The following is a 22,759-nucleotide window of genomic DNA, read 5'->3' as shown; positions in this document are numbered from 1 at the left end:
CTGTATCGTGTGAATTCCATAAAACGTATTGGTTCCGTACGTGTGTGCAATTTTGCAAAATGTTTTTTTTTTGCGAGAACAGCCAAAAGGACCATATAACTCGGATCGCTGACGTGAAGAACCCACGTCGCGTCCATCGCACCTCGGCCGCGCGCTTCCGCGGCCGAGTGGGCTAACTTCGCGAGCGGCCCCAGCAATAGCGCATGATACGTGATGCGGTGGACAAAAAGCGTTCAGTTTGCGTCTTGTACCTGCTCGACAACGAGTTTGCCACGCGTACGGCAATGCTGTCCAGCCGAACAAAAGCGTTGAGGAAGGACCAAAAAGACTTTTTGCGTGTTATATTGACACACACTTTTCAACCTGTGATAATGTACACGGCTTGTGTGTGTACCTATGTATGCATGTGCAATTATATATATATATATGCATGTGCTATAGATAAATAATCACTGGCATCGACCGCACTTTTCTACTGGCGCTGCGAAACGAAGCTTGGAGTACGACTATTCTTTGACGTGTCAGGTTCGTCATCGTTTGGATCGCGTGAGAATTCTTAGCCATGGACTTCCAAAATTTGTTTGAGGCGAGCCAAAGCTACTTTTCACAGCCAAATCGCGTCAAGCGTGACTTGCTTGGTCTGGTCAACCATTTTCCAAATTTTCGATTTTCCTTAAGTGTCGATACCAGTATGTAGAGGAGTAAATGCGTGTTTTACACAAATGCACTTATAGCTGACAGGTTCTTTGTATGTACACGATGTGTGGTTGTTTCATGTTTGCGGGTTGTGACTGACATCTGATTGTTCGTCTTTGTGTGTTGGTTTATCCTCCTGCCCGCCAGCGCCCAATTCGACCAAGAAAAAGTTTGTCGTGTTTGGGAAGGTGCCGGTTCAGTACAAGGACGCCTTTTATCATTTTCCTATATGCATGACGATACCGCAGAGCTATCCAATCGAGACCCCGGAAGTGAGGCTAGTGCTTCTTCCGAAGGCAGTGGTCAAGGCGAATCACCCGCACATAAACCAACAGGGAATTGTGAATATTCGTTCAATGAAGATCTGGAATCCTTTTGTCACTTTGGTCGAATTGGTGGACTCGCTCGCGGCTGCGTTTGGGTCTTCTTATCCGCTGAGGACGTGTCCAACGCAGACGTGCGGGGAGTCACCGTCCTCTAGGCAGTACATGCCCGTTAGGAAAGAGGTTTCCAATTATGCAGAGCCTTCTGGCAATTCGACGACGGCGGTAGAGTCGCCGAAGGAGGACTCAGTATCCGTGATGCGAAACGGGTCTTCGGGTGGATTGGTGGCAGCTGATGGTGTCCAGATGGACAAAGCTGTCTTACAAACTAGGGGCGTTTACAGAAACGGAGAACGGAGCGTTTCGAACGATGAGTTTGGCAGGTTGCATGTCACGCGTACAACATTGCAATCCGACCGTATGAGCACTGCTTTTTTGAGCCCACAGAGGGTGAATCAGATCCATGGAGATCACAGCATCATCTATACGAGCAGCAGGGATAAGTCGAGTCTACGCGAGACTGCCACGTTGCCTTCTGCTAGTCAAAGGCCCCACAAATCGAAGGACTCCGACCGCTTTTCTCCACCTTTAGCGGCCCCTAGTTCTTCTGTCGTGGAGAATGCGCAGCCTGGTTGCTCGTCTTCTGCACAGGACCAATCCAGAAGTGTCTTGACTTGTCAGCTTTTGACAAGACTTAGAGACCGAGTCTTGAAAGCGAATAACTCGGCCGAAGACCTGCTGAAAGAACAAACAAACCTCAAGGAGACGCAAGAACTGCTCACCAAGGCCCACTCGGACATATTCAACCTGAAAGAGAAAAATGAGCTGCTGCTAAAAAATATGAAGCACGACGCAAAGCGCCTAGAGAAATGGCTCAGAGAAAATGAATACGACTTGGACAAAGAAAGCGTAGACAGGCTGACAGACCCAGAGGCGGCGATCAGAAGGCAATATTTAGAGGTCAAGGCGTCTGATCAGGCTCTGTCAGATGCTCAGTATTATCTGGTTCAAGCCAAAGAAAGAGAGTTGATTGATACATCAAAATTTTTAAAAGCGTACAGGAACCTGTCGACTAAGCAATTCTACGAAAGGGCGTTGGCTTTAGAAATTGAGGGCCGGGTTAAGAACCTAGATGAAAATGGCCCAGAAGTTGTTGAAAGGGAGGTGACATGATTTAGGCTCTAAGGATCCAGATCGGCGCTGGTTAGCCTGCACGCGAAACAGCCTTTTGTTTGCTGTTGATCCTCTCTGCTAAATAAATGAGCGATGTATTTTTTTTTTTAATTTTTTTCACCTCTCCACGACATTGGTACATTTTTGGTCTTGGGAGCGTTCTTATGGCACAGGACAAACTCAACGATCTAGAGTCTCTCTCACTAGAGCAACTCGCTCACGTCAAGAATAATATAGAACGAGTACGTAGAACCTCGAGTCAACGAACAGCAGAACTTGAAGGGCCTACTAACTGTGATTTACACGCCGTCTTGACGAGAAAGGAATTCAACGCCTTAGAAGAATCGATTAAATCATTGAATTTTGTGACGCAGAAATACAAGGAGGTCTGCTATGTACTCAACAAATTGGAAGGCACGGATGAAGGTGCGTTAGAATGTTGAATAGCAGGGGGTTTCATCTTTTTATGGTGGAGATTGGTAGTTCTGTCTTCCGAGGATGGGACGGGGCCGTTACCGCGTTTTGGTCAGAAGGTCTGATATGTTAGCACATTTTCTAGGAAATGAGGCGTTTATTCCTCTCACGAATTCTGTACGTGTCTATCTTTTTGACGAGACAAGCGTTTTTTCTGAGCGAGGGCGAGACTGACGCTTGCCCGAGCTAGCTTTATGTGCCCGGAAAAATAAAGGACGTGAACAAGTTCAAGGTCGACATCGGTACAGGCTTTTTCGTTGAAAAGGTAGGGGAAAGGAGTAAACGCCGTTTTTTGAGTAATCTGATTTTTTTTTAGAGTCGCAAAGAGGCGATTGAGTACTACAATCGTAAAATCGACCAGATTGTTCCAAATTCCCAATTACTTAAGAAAATACGAGAAACGAAGCTCAAAGACTTTCAACAGGTCAAGATGCTTCTGGACCTCAAGATGCAGTCTAATCCGACGGCTTCAGAATGATGTGTACAGATTTTTGACATACAAACAATAAACGCGCCCGTGAGCGTTTTTGACATGAGGTTTTTCGTTTTAAAAGTGGTGGAGGAAAAAGGTGCGGTACCGTCGAGGAAGCGCATCTCTTTTGATATGCACTAGAGTGATGCTGAGGCGGTCTTTTTTTTTGTGGCGCCGCAAGAGCTTCGCTCAATTGAAGGGATGCTACTGCTGAGGAAAGACGCGTGCAGCGTGCGGACAGGCACGTGTTGAAGAGGTTTTTTACAAACCGAAGAGAGCTTACTGCGTTCTGCTGGAAAATAGTCTAGGACAGCAACTATGTTGCTCAGGGTGAGACGCTAGAGGGAATCCAGAAGTGCCTGGTTTGACAGAAGTGCAAGGCGTCGGCGTTACGGAGCTGCGGTCGAGACTCGGTTTGGCCAGAGTCATAGGGCTGTTAGGGTGCGGAGAGATGTGAATTTCCAACATTGACACGTTTATGAATGAATATGCCACATCCTCTGCGCATTTTTGTGTTGGCAGTAATTTTAACGGTAGGTGAAAGTGCACTGTCAGCGCCTCTTTCACTCGGGGGCCGGGCCATTGGATGCCTCGAAGAGGTCCATTCGAATTGCACTTTGTGATGTCCCTTGAACAAGAAGCAAGGACTCGTGGAGGTTGCATTTGGGAAATGTATTTTTTTCGTACTAAATTTCAAGTCATTTATTTGTTTCTGCATTGACAACGCGTCTATACTGGCATGTGCTTTAAGATTGTCGTCATCATTTTTGTTGGGGGCCCTACATATTGCACGCAGTTTCGTCCGTTGAGTTTTGATTTGCCCAAGCCCCTGTTTCCAATCGCCAACAAGCAGCTCGTGCGCCACCACATTGAGGCGTGCAAGGAGGGTTTGGGCACGCGTCTTAGTCGAATTGTGCTGGTCGGCGCCTACAGCCCGAGTGATTTCAAGGACTTGATAAGTGGTTGTGCTCTGGACTTAGACATCCACATTGAGTACGATTTTTTATACTCTTTTTCGGCGGAGAGAATATAACAGCCAAAAATCTTGTGCGCATAGGTATTTCAAAGAGGAGTTGTTGGTTGGAACGGCGGCGGTTTTGCTGGAATTGGGTAGCAGGGCGCCGGCGGAGGACGTGTCTCATTTCGTGTTGATAGACTCAGACGTGTGTTGCGCGATTCCTTTGAGAGAGATGCTGGAGTTCCATTTGGGTCACGGCAGGGGAGTTACCTTGATGGGGAAGAGGGTGTCGAGCGATGAGGCCGCGAATTACAATTGTTACACGGTGTTAGGGAGTGAGGTGGTTGGATATTTTGAGAGGCCGGAGATGTTCGTCAGCGATGTGATTGATGCGCGGGTGTACATTTTCTCGGACGCGGCGTTGAGGGTGGCGATGAGTTTTGACGTCTTCAAGGGGGGGAACGTGCCGGTGGCGGACGGAGGAGAGGAGGAGAGGGCGAGCTTGGAGTTGCACATGTTGCCAGGCTTGATTGATCGCGGGATGGTGAGCACGTACGAGTGCGGTGGGTTTTGGATGGTTTTGAAGAGGGCGGGAGAGGCGATGAAGGGGAATAGGCTGTGGCTCGAGTTGTACGAGAGAGAGAGGTCGCGGGAGTTGTCGAGAGCGTCGAATTACTTGGATCCGGTGATGGTTGACTCGACGGCGAGGGTCGATCCCACGAGCAAGATTGGACCCAACGTGTGCATTGGGCCTAATTGCGTGGTGGAGGCGGGGGCGAGAGTGGCCAATTCGATATTGCTGGCCAATTGCAAGATAGGGAGGTGTGCGTGTGTGTTGTACTCAATTCTCAGTGAGGGGTGTTCGGTCGGGGAGTGGGCCCACGTGAGGGGGACCGGGAGGTTGGAGGAAGAAAAAGAGCACATAACGATACTAGGTGCGCGAGAGAGACGGGGGGGTGGGGGACGTGAGCCGGAGTTTTGTCTGACAGAGTGTTTATTTGTGTCGTGTTGTACGTAAAAAAAAAATACAGGTCATTCGGTCAAGGTGGAGCCGGAGGTGGTGATCCAGAATTGCATCGTCATGCCGCAGAAGCGTTTGAGGTGGAGTTATTTCGACGAGGTTATATTGTAGGGGAGTGGAAATAGAGGGAGTGCTCGGGGGAGTGTGTGTGTGTGTTTTTTGTTTTTTGCGGAGTGGGGGGTTACTTTGACCGGCGGAGGTCGTCTTGGGAGGGGAGGAGGTTGGAGTTGTGGAGGAAGCGGTTGCCGGAGACGCGGCTGGCGTGGAGGTCTATTTCGGATTTGGTGAGGGTGCCGGCGCGGATGGAGAGACAGAGGGCGTGTCCCATTTTGCCCGGGTATTCTTTGTGGTTGCGGGGGGTGGAGGCGCTGAAGTTGTCTTGCATGAAGAGTCTGACTTTTTCGGTGGTTTTGGCGCAGTGGTCGATGATGGTGTGAGTGATGGCGTGGCAGGGGTCGGGGTGGGGGTGGGGGAGGGAGGAGAGGCAGTTTTTGATGGTGGTGAGCCGGAAGGTGGAACGTTCTTTGCAGGCGAGGGCGGGTTCGAGGGAGCTCCAGGAGTCGGAGTCGAGGAGGGGGTTGACGTCGCGGGGGGAGTGGCCGAGGAATTCTGGATCGAAGTTGTCGTAGGTGCCGGGGGTCATGACGATGATGATGTCTTGTTCGTTGAGGTAGCGAGAGTCGATGGAGAAGTTGTCGAGGTTGGGGGAGAGGGGGAGGAAGGGGGAGGACCTGCCGAGGAAGGTGCCGCCGAGGTAGCCGGTTCTGCGGTAGTGGAGGTAGTTGTCGTGGAGGTTGAGGAGTTCGCGGGTGGAGTAGTTGTAGAGGAGGGCGACGAGGTTGCCGACGGAGGCGAAGGTGCAGAGCCAGTGTCCGTCGCGGGTGCACTTGGCGAGCATGCCGGCGAGGAGGGAGGCGCAGCCCGTGGTGCCTTGGCCGTAGTTGGTGTCGCAGATGGCGGCGTGGGACATGTCGAAGGAGCGGATGCAGGCGAGGGCGGCGGAGGAGGAGGAGTCGATGTTGTGCTGGGCGCTGAGGAGGGAGTCGACGAAGGTGGTGTTGGCGATGTAGGCGGCGGTGGCGGAGGTCATGCCCCACCTGGCGCCGCAGCTGACGGCGAAGATGGTGCGGTTGGGGAGGGTGAGGAGGGAGAAGCGGGTGGTGTTGGGGTCGCCGGAGCGGAGGTCGGGGAGGGGGTGGCCGGGGCGGTTGGGGAGGAGGCGATGGGAGGAGAGGTCGGAGAGGATTCTGCGGTCTTGGGGGTAGGTGGAGGTGGCCCAGCCGGAGGCGAGGGTGCCGCACTGGGTGGAGTGGGAGTTGTCGAAGGAGGGGCCGAAGATGAGGGAGACGTAGGCGGGGGTGTAGGGTCTGAGGGCGGCGCGGGGGAGTTTGGAGAGGGCGTAGGAGGCGTGAGATTCGATGGGGCCGGGTTGGTGACCGGCGGGGGAGGATTCGACGGAGAGGGACTTGATGCGGGAGAGGGGTCTGGGTTCGAGGAGGGGGGCCCAGTCGAGGGGGGAGTGCCGCCGTTGGGTGGTGGAGTCGGTGAGGAGTTCGGGGGAGCCGCGGACGCAGGAGCAGGCGTAGCGGAGGAATTTCTTTTGGCTTTTGGAGCCGTGGAATTTGGAGTCGGGGTCGGAGTGGTCGTCGAGGACGGAGGAGAGGAGGAGGTCGAGGGAGAGGGAGGAGAATTTGGAGGGGTCGTGGTGGTGTTTGGAGGGGGGGGGGGGTGTTGGGTTCGTAGAGGCGAGTGTGAGGGGCGAGGCAGATGCAGCTGGTGTGGTCCATTTTTCCGGGGTAGGCGCGGTAGTCGGTGGGTTCGGGTTTTTCGGCGTTTTCCTCCATGAAGCGTCGGCTGGGTTGGGTGACGGAGAGGGCGTGGTTGACGAGGAGGGAGGAGATGGCGCTGGGGGTGGGTTGGCGGAGGGACTGGATGAGTTGGGAGGTGAGGTGCATGGCGTACTCGGACTTGATGGTTTCGACGGAGTGGGGGTTGAGGGAGGACCAGGTGGGGGCGCGGGAGGCGAGGTCGCGGAGGTGGGGGCGGAGGGAGTCGGCGATGTCGAGGGGGAGTTTGCCGAGGAGTTGGGGGTCGAGGTTGTCATGGACGCCGTCGGAGATGACGATGAGTCGGTCGTCGGAGTTGAGGGGCCAGTAGTAGTTGTAGAGGTTGCGGAGGTCTGGGAGGCCGTCGCGTTGGCAGGGGCCGAGACGGCCGCCGGGGTCCCTGGCGTCGCGGATGTTGCGCCGGTTGCCGAAGGTGACGTCGACGCAGCGTTGGTCGCGACAGTTGTAGACGAGGGCCTTGCAGTCGCCGACGCTGGTCATGACGAGGGCCCACTCGTTGGGGTGGTGTTCCATGGGGAGGAGCATGCCGGCGATGAGGGTGGTGGTGCCGGTGAGGGAGGTGGAGAGCCTGTTGCCGATGATGGAGTCGTGGGCGGCCTGGAAGGCGGAGAGGAGGTGGACGAGGACGTCGGTGGTGTGGCGGAGTTGCGATTGGAGTTGGGGGTCGGTGAGGTAGTCGATGACGGCTTGGGTGGCGCGAAGAGCGGCGAGTCGGGGGATGTTGCCCCAGTTGCAGCCGTCGGCGAGGGCGAAGATGACGCGGTTTTGGAGGAGTCGGACGTGCCACTGGTCGCAGATGACGCTCCAGCCGAGACAGGACCTGGGGTAGGTGGAGACGGTGCGCGCGCTGATGGAGTCCTGGTAGTCGACGAAGGCGCCGTGTCCGTCGGAGTCGCCGGGGCCCTTGATGTCGACGTAGGGCTGAGCGTCGATGTAGTCGGAGAGCGCGATGCGCGGGACGCCGTCGACGACGTAGATGCACCTGAACTTGTGGTGCCAGAGCTTGAGGAAGAGCGAGAGCGAGGCGTAGATGGGCCGCTTGGCGTGTCGGGGGTCGGGCGGCTGGGCGGCGGTGGCGGGGTCGCCGTAAAGGAGGACGTACTCGTCGCGGGAGACCTGCTCGAGGTACTCGTGCTTGACGCCGGCGGGGGCGGTGTAGCTGACGACGTAGCACTGCCTCCTGTCGACGGTGAAGCTAGAGGTGAGGTAGGTGCCGACGGAGTGGTTTCTGAGTATGTTCTCGGACCTGGCGGGGGTCATCTGCGCGAAGTAGCAGGGCTCCTGGCTCTCGTCGACCCTGAGGGGCTGCCTGACCTCGGCGCCGTATCCCTCGACGAGGCAGAATATGGAGGAAAACCTCTGGGACTGCTTGTCGATGGTGGCCTTGACGACGACGCCGAGCGGCATCTCGCCGCGTATCTCGACAGCGTGGATCTTGCCGGCGTCGTCGACGTAGTTGAGCTCGAAGGAGTCGCCGCGCGTGGGCGAAAACCTCAGCATGTAGGTGCCGGGGAGCTGTCGCTGCAACCTGTCAACGACCTCCTCGTACATGGCATAGTCGCAAAAGCCCGCCTGTCTGTACACACTTTCCAAATTCGCCGTGACAGCGTCGACGGGCCCGAACATCCTCAAGAGGTTGTCGAAGCCCCTGGGCGTGACGTAGCCCGTGTCGTACCAGTCCAAGACGTGCCTCAACATCTGCTCCTGCGCCTCGGCGAGCGGCCTCTTGGTCTGCACTTCGAAAAATCTCGCGAAAACCTGCCAACTGACGACGCTCATCTCTGCCGCGGGAAACGACCTCTCCCACAACATTTGCACCTCTATGAGCGTCATCCTACTCAGCGCGTCCATCCTGACCTTCAGGTACCTGTCGCCGCCCCCGTTGCCCGCCGTTGACAACTTCTCTAACCCCACCCTCAACTTGCACTCGTAATAGGGCGCCTTGCCGTAGGACCTCTCCCTGTGCTCCTCGTATCTCCTCCTGTCTATTTCCAGGTACTGCTCGAAATCCCTCTGCAGCCCCAAGAACGACTCCACCTCGCCGCACAGCGCCCGCACCTCCTCTTCGCAGCCCCTCGCGTGCCACTCGCACAGCCTCAGCAACTCGCACTCCACCAACTCCAGCGTGCTGTAGCACTCGCCCACGTTCAGCGCCTGCCTCTCCCGGCAGAACCACTTCTCCAGTCTCTTGTTCGCCTTCAAGCACCTGTCTGCGGCGCCGCCGCCAAACGAAAACCTGTCAGCGCCCAGCTCTCCCGCCTTCGTACCGTCTCACACACGCACACACAGGGCGGCGGGCCCGCTCGCCCGACGACAAAAAAAAAAAAAAAAAGGAGCGCAATGTCCACGCACAGATGAGCACTTTCAGGTCTCGCTGAGTGGGCGCTGCCGACTCCGCGTCCGCGCCGGGCGCGCCCAGGTACACGGGCTTCAGCACTCTCAGGACCACTTCTTGCGGGCTCCTCCTCTGCCTCGGCGCTTCGGCGTCGCTGTGCGAGCCGTCCGAAGCCTGCGCCGGCTCTCGAGGCAGCGGCGCCGCCTGCGCGATCTTGGCCCTCCGCTTGAAGATCTTTATTCTGTTGTTATTCATAGCACCAATGCCAAGTTCGCTCTTCTGGTCGTCGGCGACGACGCCCGGGTTTAACTAACTCTTATAATCTATATAAAGCTCTCTGTTACCAAGTGTGGCGCTTACAGGTTCGAGGTCATCTTTAGCTGAACCGAGGACCCCGAGCGTGTTTTGACTGTTGAAGATGCGCCGGTGGAGGTCGATGAGAGAAGATGAGAACGCTATCGACTATTATCGCCTATGCAAAAATTGAAGCCTTTCGGCGCTAAATCGAAGTTTTTTTTTTTTTTTCCTCAAATGTCACGCAGGCGCGTGTGCGCGTCATCGCGTATCAGCAGGCTGCTCTACTGGAAGGGAGATGCGCGGGAACGAGCGCGCCGCGACTTGCCCCCCTCCCCCCGCGCACTCGGCGCCGTGCCGTGTCCTGTGGTTCGCGGCGCCGCTGCGCCGTCCCGAGGCGTTGGTGCGCTCGTGCTCTCTCTCTCTCTCTTCCCCCCTTCTCGCGGCTCGGCGAGGACGGTTCCTCTCCCTTTAAAAAAAAAAAAAAAAATAATCCTGTCAAAAAAATATAAAACGGCCTCTCTCGCCCCCGCGACGCGGCGGTCCCCGGGCGCGAGCGCGCGTCGGGCCCCACGTCTTCAGCCCCCTTCCCCTCTCTTTCTCTCTCTCTCTTTTTTTTTTTTTTGCGCTCGCCGCCTCGAGAAGTCGACCAGCGCGGCTAGACGCGCGTCCGGAAACGGCGGTCAACAGCCAGAAGCGCCTCTCCTTCGACGTCCGAGCAACTGTTTCAGCGCCCTCGGCGCGCGCGCGCATGATGCGACCGCGACGCAGAGGAGACCGGACAATAAAAAACAGAAAAAAAAAGAAACCCTCCCCCTCTGTCAACATGGCTGTCCGCGACCCCAACAATGGACCGCCGGCCCTTCGGCGTCGCAGCATCACACGCGCGAAAGACGCGAGGTAACGAGGCAGGGACAAAGGGGCTATATCTGCCAAAAAATCTGCGCTGGCGTTAATTTTGTCTTTTGCACCCTTCATCGATCAAAATAAATAGACTTCGTTTTTTTCAGTCGCTTTTTCAAGCATGAATGCGAAAGCCGGCAAGCAAAACGTGCGCAGCAGAGAGCCCAAACCTTCCTCGTCCGAGGACCGGGCAGTACTCTACCACCACAAGGCGCCCGCCTCGAAGCTCGGAAAGGGAGAGAACCGAACCACTGAGGGCACCGTGCGAAGGATCGGCGTAAGGATTATCGCAGGAATTTGCATGATCGCTGGATTCATCACCATCCTCCTAACCTCGCATGAGATAGTAGCGTTGTTTGTCGTCCTGCTGCAAATAGGCATGTTCAGAGAAATAGTCAATATCAATCACCATGCTGCCAAAGAAAAGGGCCAGTGGGGAATCCGCGTCTTAAACTGGTACGTCCTGTTCCTAGATTAAAAAAAAAAAAAAAAAGTGACACGAAGGGTCAACGAACTCCCCCTTTTCCCGCCCCTTTGCAAGAATTCAAGAGCACCTCTTTTTTTTTTACTACACACCCAGATCGGCACTTTTCGAGAGCTATTCCACTAGAACCGTAAAATTCAATTTTTTTTTTTTTGGAATTGTACGTCAATAATACGACGTATTTGCTCTTCGGCCTTGGCCTCCTCCCGGACGAAAGGTACTTCATGACCACAGCGCTCTACTTCGTCTACGGTAGAGGTGTATGGACCTACTTGAGGGACTACGTTCCAGACCGGTTCTACCACATCGTCTATCACCACCACTTGCTGCACTCGTTTATCCTCCACATGATTGGGTTCGTTGGGTTCATCTTCAGCTTGCACGGGCAAACGTTGAGGTATCAAATAAGGCAGATAACCTGGGTATTTGTAACGATCCTCAACATTTTCGTTCAGTGCCACTTCATCGTCGAAAACATCTATCGCGGCCTCATCTGGTTCATACTGCCCCATTCTCTAATCATATGCAATGATGTGTTTGCGTACATCACCGGCCTGACGCTGGGCAGGAAGTTCATTAATCGACCGCTCATAAAGCTGTCTCCCAAAAAAACGTGGGAGGGATTCATCGGAGGCCTGATCGCAACGATCATAGCGGGCATCATAGGATCCAGGTATTTGGCGTCTTTCAGCTGGTTCAGGTGCAGCAAGCTTCAGTTGAAAGAATCCGGTACTTGCCCCGTTTCTCATCTGTTCACACCTGTCAAGCTCCAAAGCTATCTCGGGTTCAGATTGCCCTCTTTCTTGAGCGACGTCACGTGGATGCCCATGCAAAGCCACAGCATCGCGTTCTCACTGTTCGCGTCTCTGGTCGCGCCATTTGGCGGGTTCCTCGCGTCCGCCGTCAAACGTGCCTATCAAAAAAAAGATTTTGATACGCTCATTCCAGGACACGGAGGCATCACCGACCGGTTCGACTGTCAGCTCCTGGTCGGGTTGTTCATTCATGTCTACTACGTCACCTTCATTAAGAGCACTTTCACAGACATAGAAGCCATCCTACTCGCCATATCGGCCCTACCTCCCACCGAGCAACTGCAAGTCTACTCGGAACTCAGCAAGCACGTCTCCGAATTGCACGTCTCTCACCCCGCGCCCTCGCTCTCATCTTGAAAAATTTGCGGCCGACGACGACGCTCTCTCTCACGCCTGCTTTTTTTTGCTTCGCCGTCGCGCCGTGCCGTACGCTGTCTGCACAAACCGAGCCTCCTCCCGCAGCAACGGCCCCCTCGGGGTGGACGCCTCGCCATCTGGCCCGGCACCGCTCCAAAGGACGAAGACGAACGGGTCACTCGAGAGCACCGCACCCGACGGGCCACCGACACTCGGAGCAGACAGGCAGACACCCGACCAACAGCAGACAGAAAACGGGCGCGCCGAAATCCACACCTGCAGACAGAGAAAGAACTAGGCAACGAGGTCTGCACCTGCATTTTTGAAAGAAGACACCGAAAATTTTTGCATTTGTGCTCTGACGTCGACCCGTCGAATGTCTCCCTCAGACGCCCACGATCCACTCCCAAGGCAAGGAGAGCCCACCAAGACGCAAACACAAACCGTCTTCTTCAACAGCGATAAGCAGAGATACGTGTTCTGTCTATTGGGCACCTATCCCCTCTCCCTGATCTATCGACGTCTGCCAGACCGACCCGTATTGAAGGTACGCGCTGGATACACTGAAGTCATCTATTCGTGAATACACACACATACGTGTACACATATATACGTGCTTTTTTTCTTTTGTGCTCCGTCCCTCGTTCCGAGGGGAGCCTCTTGATCTCCGCTTTTTTTTTTTCGCTCGCCTCGAGACAAAACTGCACACACCCACTTCCGCGCAGGGCGAGTGCTCGCGGACGACCCGAGGTGGCCTCTCTGCCTTCAGAGAGCCCCCCCTCGAGCTCGGAGCGGGACGCGCGGCCCCGCATCCGATCCCTCAGGGAAAAGCGTATGTCCGCAACTAATGAAAACCCCGCTTCCAAAGCATCTGTATGGACTTGTACTGGGCCTCCTCATGTGCTATCTCATATCCGGAAACCAACTTGTGCACCACCTGTTCACGTCTGTCGTCGTATATTGGATCACGGAATCTGTACCGCCGAAACTGATCGGACACTCGGTCCTGGCATTCTCCCTCTTCTACTTGATGCTGTGTCACACATACAGAATGTACGTGGACTACCTCGGCTGGTCCATCGACTTTACGGGCACGCAAATGCTTCTGACGATTAAGTTCGTCATGTACGCATTCGACTACCAAGACATGAAGACGCACGCTTTCAAACTAGAACCGTCCTCTCCAGCTAGAAAACAACTCCTGTCCTACATGCAGCACAACCGCCTCCTCAGAAAACCATCTCTCCTCGAATATTTCAGCTACATGTTCTGGTATTCAAACATCCTAGCAGGTCCCACGCTTCCTCCTCGTGTCCACTTCGAATTCGTCGAACTCTCCATGTTCCCCAACAAAAAAGTCCCAGCAGGATCCTACAAACGCGGATTTCTCGTGGGACTCTACGGCATCCTCATGGGACTGCCACTGCTCTTGCAAAAATACCTCCCACTCAGCAGACTCCTAGACGGCAGCCTGAACCACTTACCAGTCATCTGTCGCTCGCTTTACCTCTGGATAGCCGTCATTCTCTACAGATGCCCTTACTACTTCGCCTGGCTCCTACTAGAAGGCTCCAACATCATAATCGGCATAGGCTGGAGCGGCTATTCTAACCCAGCAGACCCCTCTTCCCCCTCTCTGTGGGACAGGGCCTCCAGCGTACGACCACTCGCTCTCGAAACATCCAAAAGCTTCAAAGACATCACCGACAATTGGAACCTCAGTGCCAACCGCTGGCTCAAATACTACATCTACCTCAGGTACAAAGAATTCCTTGGCGTCTATTCCACCTACTTCACCTACCTCGTCTCGTCCATCTGGCACGGATTGTACCCAGGATATTACCTCAGCTTCGGGCTCTGCGCGTTTGCCACCGAATTTTATCGAGAAATCTACCGAAAAGTCAGAATCCATTTCCTTGACCCTCAAGGACGCGAGCCAATGCTCTACCGCACCGTCCTAACGCTGCTTACTTCCTACGTGCTTTCCTACTGTCTAGTCGCATTCATACTCCTCAGCTGGGGCAGAAGCATCCACGTCTATTCCAGTCTCTATTGGCACGGGCACGTCTTCCTCATCCTCGGCCTGCTCTTATTCAAACTCGTTCCATACTGCAAAAAAAAATAAAAAATTGACTATCAAACCGCATCGGACTTGTGATTGTAACCGTAAGAGCAGCTGCGGAAACGCTTGCGTTTTCCCCCACACGACCGTCTCTCGCAAATCGGCTCACTCCGTTCGACGACCCTTTTTTTTCGAACTCTGCATTTTTTTTAACACGGCCTCATGAAATTCTTCGGTTGTGGCCAAAGTCATTAAGTCTAGTCCCCCATCCCCCTATTCGCATGGTCGCCTCTTTCGAAGAGCAGCTACTCGACCTCATCAAGCATTTCAGCCACGCCGCCCTACGACAGCGGCCTGCCAATTTGGCCCAATTTGCTCTCGCGTACGCGCCTCCTCTGCGCCTGTACACGGACGAATGAATCCTTCACCTGTCAAAACGAGCTTCGTCTCACGACAAACTGACTTTTTTGACACAGATACTTCACCAAACTCGCCGCCTCCCAAGACCCTTCAGGCCATTCGGCCGAACCCGTCGTCTCTCGCTCTTCGCAGAAAGGTGCCTGTCAAACGCCCGGAACGGTAGCGGCCGTCCGCGCCCTCTCGGCGATACTGATTTTTCTTTTTTCTCTTAGATGTACCAAAAAGCACAAGTCTCAATTTGACGCAGTTGAAAAAACTGTACCAAAATGTATTTTCTTCGTCAATGCCCGATACAATTTCGTCGGAAATTGTCCGACTAACGGCGATTTTCTATGTCTGGCCAGATATCGGAGGTTGTCTCCAAAGCGTGCGCGGGAGAAGTGAATGAGGACTTGTTCGCTTTCCTGGATGCCTCCAGCGAGCTTCAATCTAGACTCGTCTCATTCATGAAGGGTCTGAAATCGCTAGGGGGCCCGGATTTTGCCAATAGGCTTATGGTGTTCGCATGTATGGTTGAGGCGACTTCCTTTCTAGAGTCCTCTGAAGCTATCAAAAGATTGTTCGAGGTTTACGCGAGCCCCAGAATCCAGGTTGAGAAGCTTTTGGTGCTGCTGTCTCACATGGTTGGCACATACCCAAACATGCCGGAGTCGTTTTCACAGAGCATAACGCAGTGCTTGCTGAATTTTGGGTTCCAGGACAAAAACGAAGTCAACTACGAAGAGTTCACGTCCTCCCTGATGATCAAGGAATGTTTGCTCGGGGGTATTGGTAACTTTCAGAGTAAGTGAAATTGTGGAAGCCGATAAATTTAAAAAAAAACAGGTACAAAGTTATATTTTTCGGATACCGTTATGCGCTCATCCTTTAGCTTTGCGTCGGCGCGGGGCGAGGGAGGAGCGTTGTTCGTGAGAGGCGTCAAGGACGAGCTCGTTGAGCTTCTCCTTTTCTTTATTGAGTAGATGGAGTTGGGCGGCAGATTCAGGAAGGACGTCGTCCTCGGTCTCGGTCGGTTTTTGAATATGCTTACAGGATTGAATGGAGTGGATGTAAGAGAGGAGGTGTTGGTTTTCGTCGCAGATGTCCTGGATAGAGAGTTGCTGTTTTAGCACATTTTTTTGCAGGTGTCTTAGCGTGGTGACCATTTTGGGAAGGTTTTGTTGGATGTACGGTCCGTGGAGAGACAGCGCGCAGGAGATCCAGTGCATATGGAGTTCCACGTGAGGAGAGTCCTCCATGTGGAGGGCGAGGAAATCGAGGAGTCTTTGGAGGTAGTTGGGATGGAGTTCGTGGACGACGGAGCGGACGTGTTGGAAGGGCGTGTTCAGGAGGACGCGGTGAGTGACGGAGCGTTCGTTGAGGCGGAGGGCCATGATGATGGCCTTTAGGTAGTTGTGAGCTCGGAGGGTACGAAGGATGGAGTCGGGAGTGACGTGAGTGTCGAGCATGTAGGGGTCGAAGTTGAGGAAGTCGTCGAGGGTGTAGACCAATAGTCCGGAAGTGGTAGCACATGCCCATTGTCTGTTGCTGGGAGAGAATGAGAGAGCCGAGGTGGAGATGAGCGGGTTTCTTTGTCTGGAAGAGTAGTCGCCGGTTTGGACGCCGGGCAGGGTTTCTTTTGGTAGAGGATAGGATTCGTCGTCGTCGCTAAGCGGCGGGTCGTCCATGTGGACGTCTCTGGAATCTAGGTAGTCGTAGAGTCCGTCGATGGAGCGATTATGGGAAATTTGAAATTTCTTCAATAAAATTTTTTTCGAGATTTGGTAGAGACAGATGAATCGGCTGTTTCCCCCGGCCAGGAGGCAGGTGCCGTCCGCGGTGTAGGCAATGCAGGTGTAGTACTTGGATCTGGATATGTTTTGATAGGATTGGAAGTCCTGGTGGCTGCGCCCGGCGCTGATGTCGTGACGTCCGTCGATGGTTGTTTTGAGGGTTCCATCGAGCGGGTCCCAGCACGTCAGACAGCCGTCCAGGGTGGCCACGCAGACTTCGTTACCGTCCGGTCGATACGCCAGCGCGGTTAGATCGGACGAGTGGTTGAGAGACTCGACGGGGTGTTTACTCGAGTAAACGTGCCAGATTTTGGCCGTTTTGTCCCAGGAGGCGGTTATGAGTTGGTCCGATCCGGTGGGAGAGAAAGACAGGTCCACGAGAGGTCCTTCGTGTCCTTTTAGTATGTCTAGGAGGTTTCCGGTTTGGAGGGACCAAATATAGACGGAGAAGTCCGTTTGGGTGCCGGCGGCGACGATTTCTCCGGAAATGTCGACGGCTACGCAAGAAAACTGAGTTGGAGTAGGGGACGTCATGGTGCGGAAGTTCTTGTATCTGATCATGTCAAACGCGCGAATGGTGCCGTCTAGACTGCTGCTGAGGACGACTTGGCCCTTGGGAGAGAATACGACATCGGTCACAGATGACTCGTGGTCCTTGAAAGTGACAAAGCTCAGGCCCGTAGACGTATTCCAGACCTTTATCTTTCCATCGATGCCTCCGGTTACAATATATTGTCCATCTGGGGAGTACGAAAGGCTCGACATTTCGTGATGGTGGCCCTGCTGCTTCAACACGTACTGCTCGGACTGCCATTCCCAGACGAGTAGCTGGCCAAACGCGGACACGCCGAACGCCAGCCATTCGCCCGTGGCGTTTATAGACACGGAGTCTATTCGATTTCTGGACAGGCTGATCTTTTGAAGACACACTAGTTTAATTGAGTCGTCGTCATCGGTGGATTCTCCGCTTTGCGCTGCCGCCGCCAAGTTCGTCAGGTCGTAAAGACCGAAGACGCCTATCTCAAACCCGACCACCAACAGTTGACTGGGACGGTGCAACTCCGCCATGCTCACGCGAGAAATAGCTTGGTCCCAAAAAAAAAACTTTCTCCAAAACCTCCAACGAGTTTTTGGTTCGGCGCGTTCGATTTTCAAATCGCGATCTTCGTCGGCGTCGTCCTCCTCTCCCGAACTGTGGTCTTCATCGATTTCTGCGCGGTCTTCCCCTTCCGAACTGCAGTCTTCGTCCTTGGTCCCGACGCTTTTGTCCTCCGCCGAGTCGTGGTCGCCCTCATCGCTCCGCACCTGCTCGCACCTCCATATATAGAGAGCGCCATCTCTCGCGACGGAATAGACCAAGCGGTCCCCCTTCGCGAAAAAAAACGCTCACCAAACGGTCTCGGTGACCCGACAGGGTCGCCCAGCTCCTCCTCCTTCCTGCCCCCTGCCTGCTCTCAAATACCCTGCAGACGCTCACCGTCAAGTCCTTCGACCCGGACACCAGCTGGTCGCCCGCCTCGGACCAGCCCAAGCACGTCACGGGCTCCCTGTGATGCATGTACCGACTTTCCAGTACGAACGCGGCAAATTCTTTGTGTCTGCCTGGAACTCTCCAAACCTTGACGTGTCTCGAGTAGGTCACCGCAAAGTGACGCCCGTCCGGGCTGAACGCGACCGCCTTGACCCTCTCCTTCAAATTGAATTGCGCCAGCACCACGCGCCTAACGCAATTCACCAGCAGCGCGCACCCGTCCCTGTCCACCGCCAACAGCAGAACGCCGTCCGGCGCCACCGCCAGGTGCTCTATATCCTTCCGCGTCTCCAGCGGAAACGTGAACGACGTGTGGCTTGAAAAGGGAGGTCAGAACCGCACGAGCCGAGTAAAATGCACAAGTCGGCGAAAAACGCACTCTCGTCCACGTACTTCACCAAATCGAACGCGGTAACCCTGTTTCCGATCGGACTCAACAGCGTGTTCCCGTCTGGCATGAACGCCACGCGGCCCTTCTTGTACACGAAGCCATACAGGCTGGAAAACTGTGCACGCAACGAAGACGCGCACGAGAGAAGCCGAGTCAGTCTCGAAAAAAAAACCCCGCATCGACCGCACCTCGCCCCCGCTCAAACAGACGGACGTACGTTGTAGTTCAATTTCATTGCGCGCGTCTACGCCCCCACCAGCAAAAGCCAGAACAAAAAAGAAAAAAAAGTCTAAAAAAAGGCTTTTCGTTTTTACAAACCCAATCGGAGTGTGGGCGACGTCCGAGGCGCCTTTCTCTGCCAAAACTCGTACTTGAGGTCCTTGGAGCCGCGCGGGGCCGCGGCTCCCTCGCTCGTTCCTCCGAGGGGAGCGCCCTCGCTTCACTCAGGCGGTTCCCGGGGGCGCACCCTTCCTCTCCCTGCAAGGCCGTCGAGGCGCAGACGCGCGGACTTTCAGTGAAGAGTGTACGCGGTTCCGAAAAGAGCGTGTACGGCGTATATTTGTGTATCGCTTGTGTGTGTCGCCCGCGACACGGCGCGGGGAATCCCGGAAACTCGCGGGCGGCGCGTCGAGGAGATGGGGCGGCGCAAGAGTCGCGCGCGGGGGGGCGTCGGCGCGCGATGAGCGGCCTGCGTGTCGCGTTTGGCGCGCGGTGCGTACCGTACAATATGACGTGGCGCCGCGTGCGTACAAAACAGAGTGCGTAGCGTGTACGGCGCACGCACGACGTGATCGGCGTTGCTCGCGGCGAGGCGACTCCGCCGGGTCAAGTTTGATCGCGCTGTTCCGCTGCGGCGGGGTCGGGAGAGCCTTGCGGGAGGGGGATTGGCTGGACTATGTGTCCCATGTGTATGGCGTCTTTGACTGGGAAGACGGAGTCCGAGGGAGGGGGTTCGAGGACCGTGCGAGAGTGGGGCGAGTACTGTTCGTGTTGGACGAGGAGCAGTTGGGTGGGGCGTTTGAATAGCTTCGAGAACACGGGGGTGATTTCGTAGCAGTTTTGGAACAGCTCTTTGCGTCCGAAGACGTAGAGTCCGAGGCGCGCGCGAGACATGGAGACGACCAGTCGTCGGACGTCGCGGATGTGGCCAACCGCCTTGGTGCGAACGAGGGACAGGAGGACGTAGTCATTTTGTTGTCCTTGAAATCGGTCGACGGTAGTGATTTTGGAGGGGGGGCCGAGCTCGGGGGTCCAGGAGCAGCGGCGCCTGACGATGTCGCGGATGAGGTGCTTCTGTCCGTTGTAAGAGGTGATGATGGAAATCTTGTTGGCGGGGTATCCAAGAGTGCGCATGTACATGTACGTGGCCACGATGAATTCGGCTTCTCCCAGGTTTTGGAAGTAGTGGGGAGTCGGCTCGATCTCGCCGGCGCCCTGGAAGTCCGGGACGTCGACGAACTGATACTCGTGGAGGAATCCCGGGTTGGAGAGGGAAAATTCGGGTCGAGAGAGGACGTGGTCGAGGTTGGTCAGCGTGGGGTATCGCCAGCTATAGAGGGAGGCGATGGAGGCTCGAGCCCGCGCCTGGGCGTCCAGAGTGAGTGTGGGCACGCCCAGCCGGACGAATCTGGAGAAGAGAGACTGATCGAGGTGGGAGAATTTTTGGAGGGTGGTGTTTTTGACGACGGGAGGAAGTTGGTTGTGGTCTCCGATGAGGACGAGTCTTTGGAGTTTTCTCGCGGATAGGGGGTCCCTGAGCAACAGGGGAATGAATGTTTCTATTTCTAGAGTTTGGGCGGCTTCTTCCATGAGCAAGTTGTCGAAGGAGAATCCCAGCTGGATGAGGGCCTGTCGCTTCAGGGCGGCGTGGGTGCAGGTCATGGCGACTATTTTTGCCTGTTTGGAGAGGAGGTAGTTGCCGTGGTCGTGGGAGGACCGAAGGACTTCGAAGGGCCTGCACTTTTCGAGCTCGTCGAGAAGAGGCGAGAGGTGGGAGGACCAGAGTTGGTGGGCCCTGAGGGCGACGGACTCGACGTCCGCGGGGTCCGGGAACAGTTCGGAGGGAGGGGAGCCGATGAAGGAGGAGAAGGGGAACCGAGACGCGAGTTGAGACGGAGTGGAGTCTGGAGGCGGGGAAGAGAGCAGTCGGATGTATTTGTTCCACAGGGGCTTCACGGCAGATGAGAAGAAGTGAATGGACGTTTCGATGGAATAAGAGGCGTCTGGATTAGGGTGGTTGACGGAGGAGACGAGGCGGTCGACTCGGGCCAGAAGGTCCAGTCTGTGCTGGAACATGTAGGAAATCCGTCCGGAAGTGGTGTAGGTTTGTTCTGTGTTGAGGAGTCCGCCCCCGTGGCCGAGTCTGATGAGGTGCTTGGGGTCCAATTGGAGCGCGGGGAGCTTTTCGAAGATTTGGTTGAGGGCGTTGTTGGAATGGGTGACCAGGAGGGTTCGTTGGTGAGGGAAGTTGTGATACCATCCGTTGAGGATTTGGACGGCGACGTCCGTTTTTCCAGTTCCGGGGGGCCCCACGACCATGGTGAGTCCCGGACGCATGGCGTGTTGGATCACGCGGACTTGGGTGGGCGTGAACCTGAGTAGCGAGGGCGCGGCCGGCGCGGCCGGAGACGGGTGGACGGTCACGGATTTGTCTTTAAACGAGAGCGAATAAGGGGGGGGGAAGGGCGAGTCGCCCGAAAACTGGATATCGGAGTCGGGGAAGCACTCGACGAGGTGCTCGTGATCTCTGAAGGTGTCGACAAAGTCTATGTGCTCGAGGTGTGGGAGGAGAGTGGGAACGCGGGGGTCTCCGTAGCCCAAGAAGGTGTCGGACAGCCAGTCTGGAAGGGCGAGTTGGGAATTCATGAGGGTGCGGATGGTGTCAAGGACGGCCTTGAAGTTGTTCTCCTTTGCGCTTCTACGAACGATCACATTGAGACTGGCGTATATGGAGTCCGGCGGCTGTCCGGAGACGGAATCGAGGTAGTATTGGGCCGGATCTAAGGAGACGCGAACGATGCGAGACGCGCCCAGTCTCGAGCCGGATGACGACTGTGCGTCAGATATGGGGCGTTTTTCTTCGTCGTAGACCTCGAGGATCTCGGCGCCTCTGACCGCGGCGGCTCTGTATCGAGAGGCGGAGCTTTGGTCGGCGAGAGGGGGGCTCGACTGGGCGCCGTCGTCGAGAAGACTGGCAGATATTTGGAGGAGGAAGACGATGTCGTGCGGCTTGAGGGCGTCCCACTCGGCGCAGATGGTTTCGTTCTTGCAGGACAGAAAATAGCCGACGTCGGCGGTAACGGAGGCGGGACACGTCTCTCCGAGTCTCGGGGGAGATATGTGGTGCCACGAGAAGGAGGAAATAGGCAAGGCCATGCGCGCCCACCCTCGCATAACAGTCGTGCCCGCGGAGGTCCGTCTCGGCTGAAGTCTCGCTATGGCATCCTCCAAGTCGTGCCTGATCTCATAGGCAACCTCTAGGCGATAAAGAGTGAAGTTCCTGAGCAAGTAGTCGTGATATGTCAAAAACTGCAAATTAAGCTTCGGCAACGCGTACACTCCGTCAAACCGGTCGGACTCGACGAGAGACTCATCCCACAGCAACTGTTCGTCAGGGTAGAGACTCTTCGCGTTTATGTTGGCCAGCTGCAACTGTCTCCTCTCAAGGGCTTCACACAATACGTCAAACGCGTACTCTCGGCCGAAATGCGATTCCCTGTCGTCCATCAAATTCAAACGCGCGCAAAACTCTAGCAACCTCTGGTCGCTCAGCTGCTCCGTCAAACGCTCCAAAGACGCGCGGCTGTCTACCGAATTCACGCTCGACAGCGCAAATTCGCCCAACTCTTGTCGAAACTCCTTCCACGCCAGCGTCTGTGCCCTGTGTATGAAGGCGTCGTGTCGATGTTCCATCTCCTTCTTGCTCAGCGCCCTTCCTGTAAACTCGTCTATTTCAAATTTCTCATAAAACCTCAAAATGGCCACCAACCTCCTAAACAACGTCCCCTCGTCGCTGCCGTACAACCACGAGCGACGAGACCTTACCACCACCTTCATGCTCTCACATAACGTGCGAAAAAACCTCCTCGTCGGTAATTGAGTCAACAAATCCACCATCAACTCCACCATTCGCTCGCAATACCTTACGACCCCCGTCGACCCTCTCTCGGCCTCCTCTAACGCCTCATAATACTTCCTTATCAACCTGCTCACATACTCGCGCTCATGCATCACGGGGATGCCGGACCCGTCCACCCTCGCCCTCGCCTCAGTCAGCTTCACCTCTTTTTCGTTCAGCCCCTTTTTTGCCTTCCTCTGCGCTCTCTCCATCGACTTCCACGCCTTTCTCAACCTGGGGTACCTCTCAAAATACTCCTCCCTCAACCCCTCGCTCAACTCCCACCAGCTCGGCAACGACACCAACCTCAGCGC

At 55.2% G+C, this 22,759-nt stretch overlaps 6 protein-coding genes and 1 long non-coding RNA gene across 13 annotated transcripts; 4 read left to right on the top strand and 3 right to left on the bottom strand.

Annotated features, from left to right (window-relative positions):
* The first annotated feature begins 84 nt into the window (after positions 1-84).
* LOC126323743 (ESCRT-I complex subunit tsg101-like) lies at positions 85-2,303 on the top strand. Of its 5 annotated transcripts, XM_049994738.1 has the most exons (3): positions 101-276; positions 442-689; positions 844-2,295. In XM_049994738.1, the coding sequence occupies exons 2-3, from the start codon at positions 563-565 to the stop codon at positions 2,190-2,192; spliced, it is 1,476 nt and encodes a 491-aa protein (XP_049850695.1). In that variant the 5' UTR covers positions 101-276; positions 442-562; the 3' UTR covers positions 2,193-2,295. The 5 variants fall into 5 exon arrangements, with proteins under 5 accessions (XP_049850699.1, XP_049850700.1, XP_049850697.1 ...); XM_049994742.1 differs by having other exon boundaries at positions 85-525; XM_049994743.1 differs by having other exon boundaries at positions 91-748; positions 844-2,303.
* Positions 2,304-2,764: 461 nt separating this feature from the next.
* Positions 2,765-3,057, top strand: LOC126323744 (uncharacterized). The gene is made up of 3 exons (XR_007559654.1): positions 2,765-2,783; positions 2,857-2,908; positions 2,983-3,057. It is a non-coding gene; the product is annotated as an uncharacterized LOC126323744 (long non-coding RNA).
* Positions 3,058-3,840: 783 nt separating this feature from the next.
* LOC126323731 (mannose-1-phosphate guanyltransferase alpha-like) lies at positions 3,841-5,228 on the top strand. The gene is made up of 3 exons (XM_049994723.1): positions 3,841-4,131; positions 4,196-5,031; positions 5,128-5,228. The coding sequence occupies exons 1-3, from the start codon at positions 3,878-3,880 to the stop codon at positions 5,226-5,228; spliced, it is 1,191 nt and encodes a 396-aa protein (XP_049850680.1). The 5' UTR covers positions 3,841-3,877.
* A 70-nt stretch (positions 5,229-5,298) lies between these two features.
* On the bottom strand, positions 5,299-9,753 carry LOC126323719 (uncharacterized). The gene is made up of 3 exons (XM_049994710.1): positions 9,317-9,753; positions 6,840-9,174; positions 5,299-6,721 (listed from the first exon to the last, which is right to left on the bottom strand). The coding sequence occupies exons 1-3, from the start codon at positions 9,552-9,554 to the stop codon at positions 5,299-5,301; spliced, it is 3,996 nt and encodes a 1,331-aa protein (XP_049850667.1). The 5' UTR covers positions 9,555-9,753.
* An 848-nt stretch (positions 9,754-10,601) lies between these two features.
* Positions 10,602-14,305, top strand: LOC126323792 (probable phosphatidate cytidylyltransferase). 3 transcript variants are annotated; one of them, XM_049994791.1, is made up of 3 exons: positions 10,602-10,952; positions 11,198-12,699; positions 13,021-14,305. In XM_049994791.1, exons 2-3 carry the CDS (start codon positions 12,529-12,531, stop codon positions 14,275-14,277), a joined length of 1,428 nt encoding a protein of 475 aa, XP_049850748.1. In that variant the 5' UTR covers positions 10,602-10,952; positions 11,198-12,528; the 3' UTR covers positions 14,278-14,305. The 3 variants fall into 3 exon arrangements, 2 of the variants coding, with proteins under 2 accessions (XP_049850748.1, XP_049850749.1); XR_007559662.1 differs by having other exon boundaries at positions 10,608-10,952; XM_049994792.1 differs by having other exon boundaries at positions 10,606-10,952; positions 11,198-14,305.
* A 709-nt stretch (positions 14,306-15,014) lies between these two features.
* On the bottom strand, positions 15,015-17,172 carry LOC126323791 (periodic tryptophan protein 2 homolog). Its single transcript, XM_049994790.1, has one exon. The coding sequence runs from the start codon at positions 17,169-17,171 to the stop codon at positions 15,495-15,497; it is 1,677 nt and encodes a 558-aa protein (XP_049850747.1). The 5' UTR covers position 17,172; the 3' UTR covers positions 15,015-15,494.
* Positions 17,173-19,153: 1,981 nt separating this feature from the next.
* LOC126323718 (RNA helicase aquarius-like) lies at positions 19,154-22,558 on the bottom strand. Its single transcript, XM_049994709.1, has one exon. The coding sequence runs from the start codon at positions 22,556-22,558 to the stop codon at positions 19,154-19,156; it is 3,405 nt and encodes a 1,134-aa protein (XP_049850666.1).
* Between the last annotated feature and the right edge of the window lie 201 nt (positions 22,559-22,759).

The sequence above is a fragment of the Schistocerca gregaria genome, unplaced genomic scaffold (genome assembly GCF_023897955.1).
Source record: "Schistocerca gregaria isolate iqSchGreg1 unplaced genomic scaffold, iqSchGreg1.2 ptg000867l, whole genome shotgun sequence".
NCBI lineage: Eukaryota > Metazoa > Arthropoda > Insecta > Orthoptera > Acrididae > Schistocerca > Schistocerca gregaria.
This window is presented reverse-complemented; position numbering and strand designations above follow the sequence as displayed.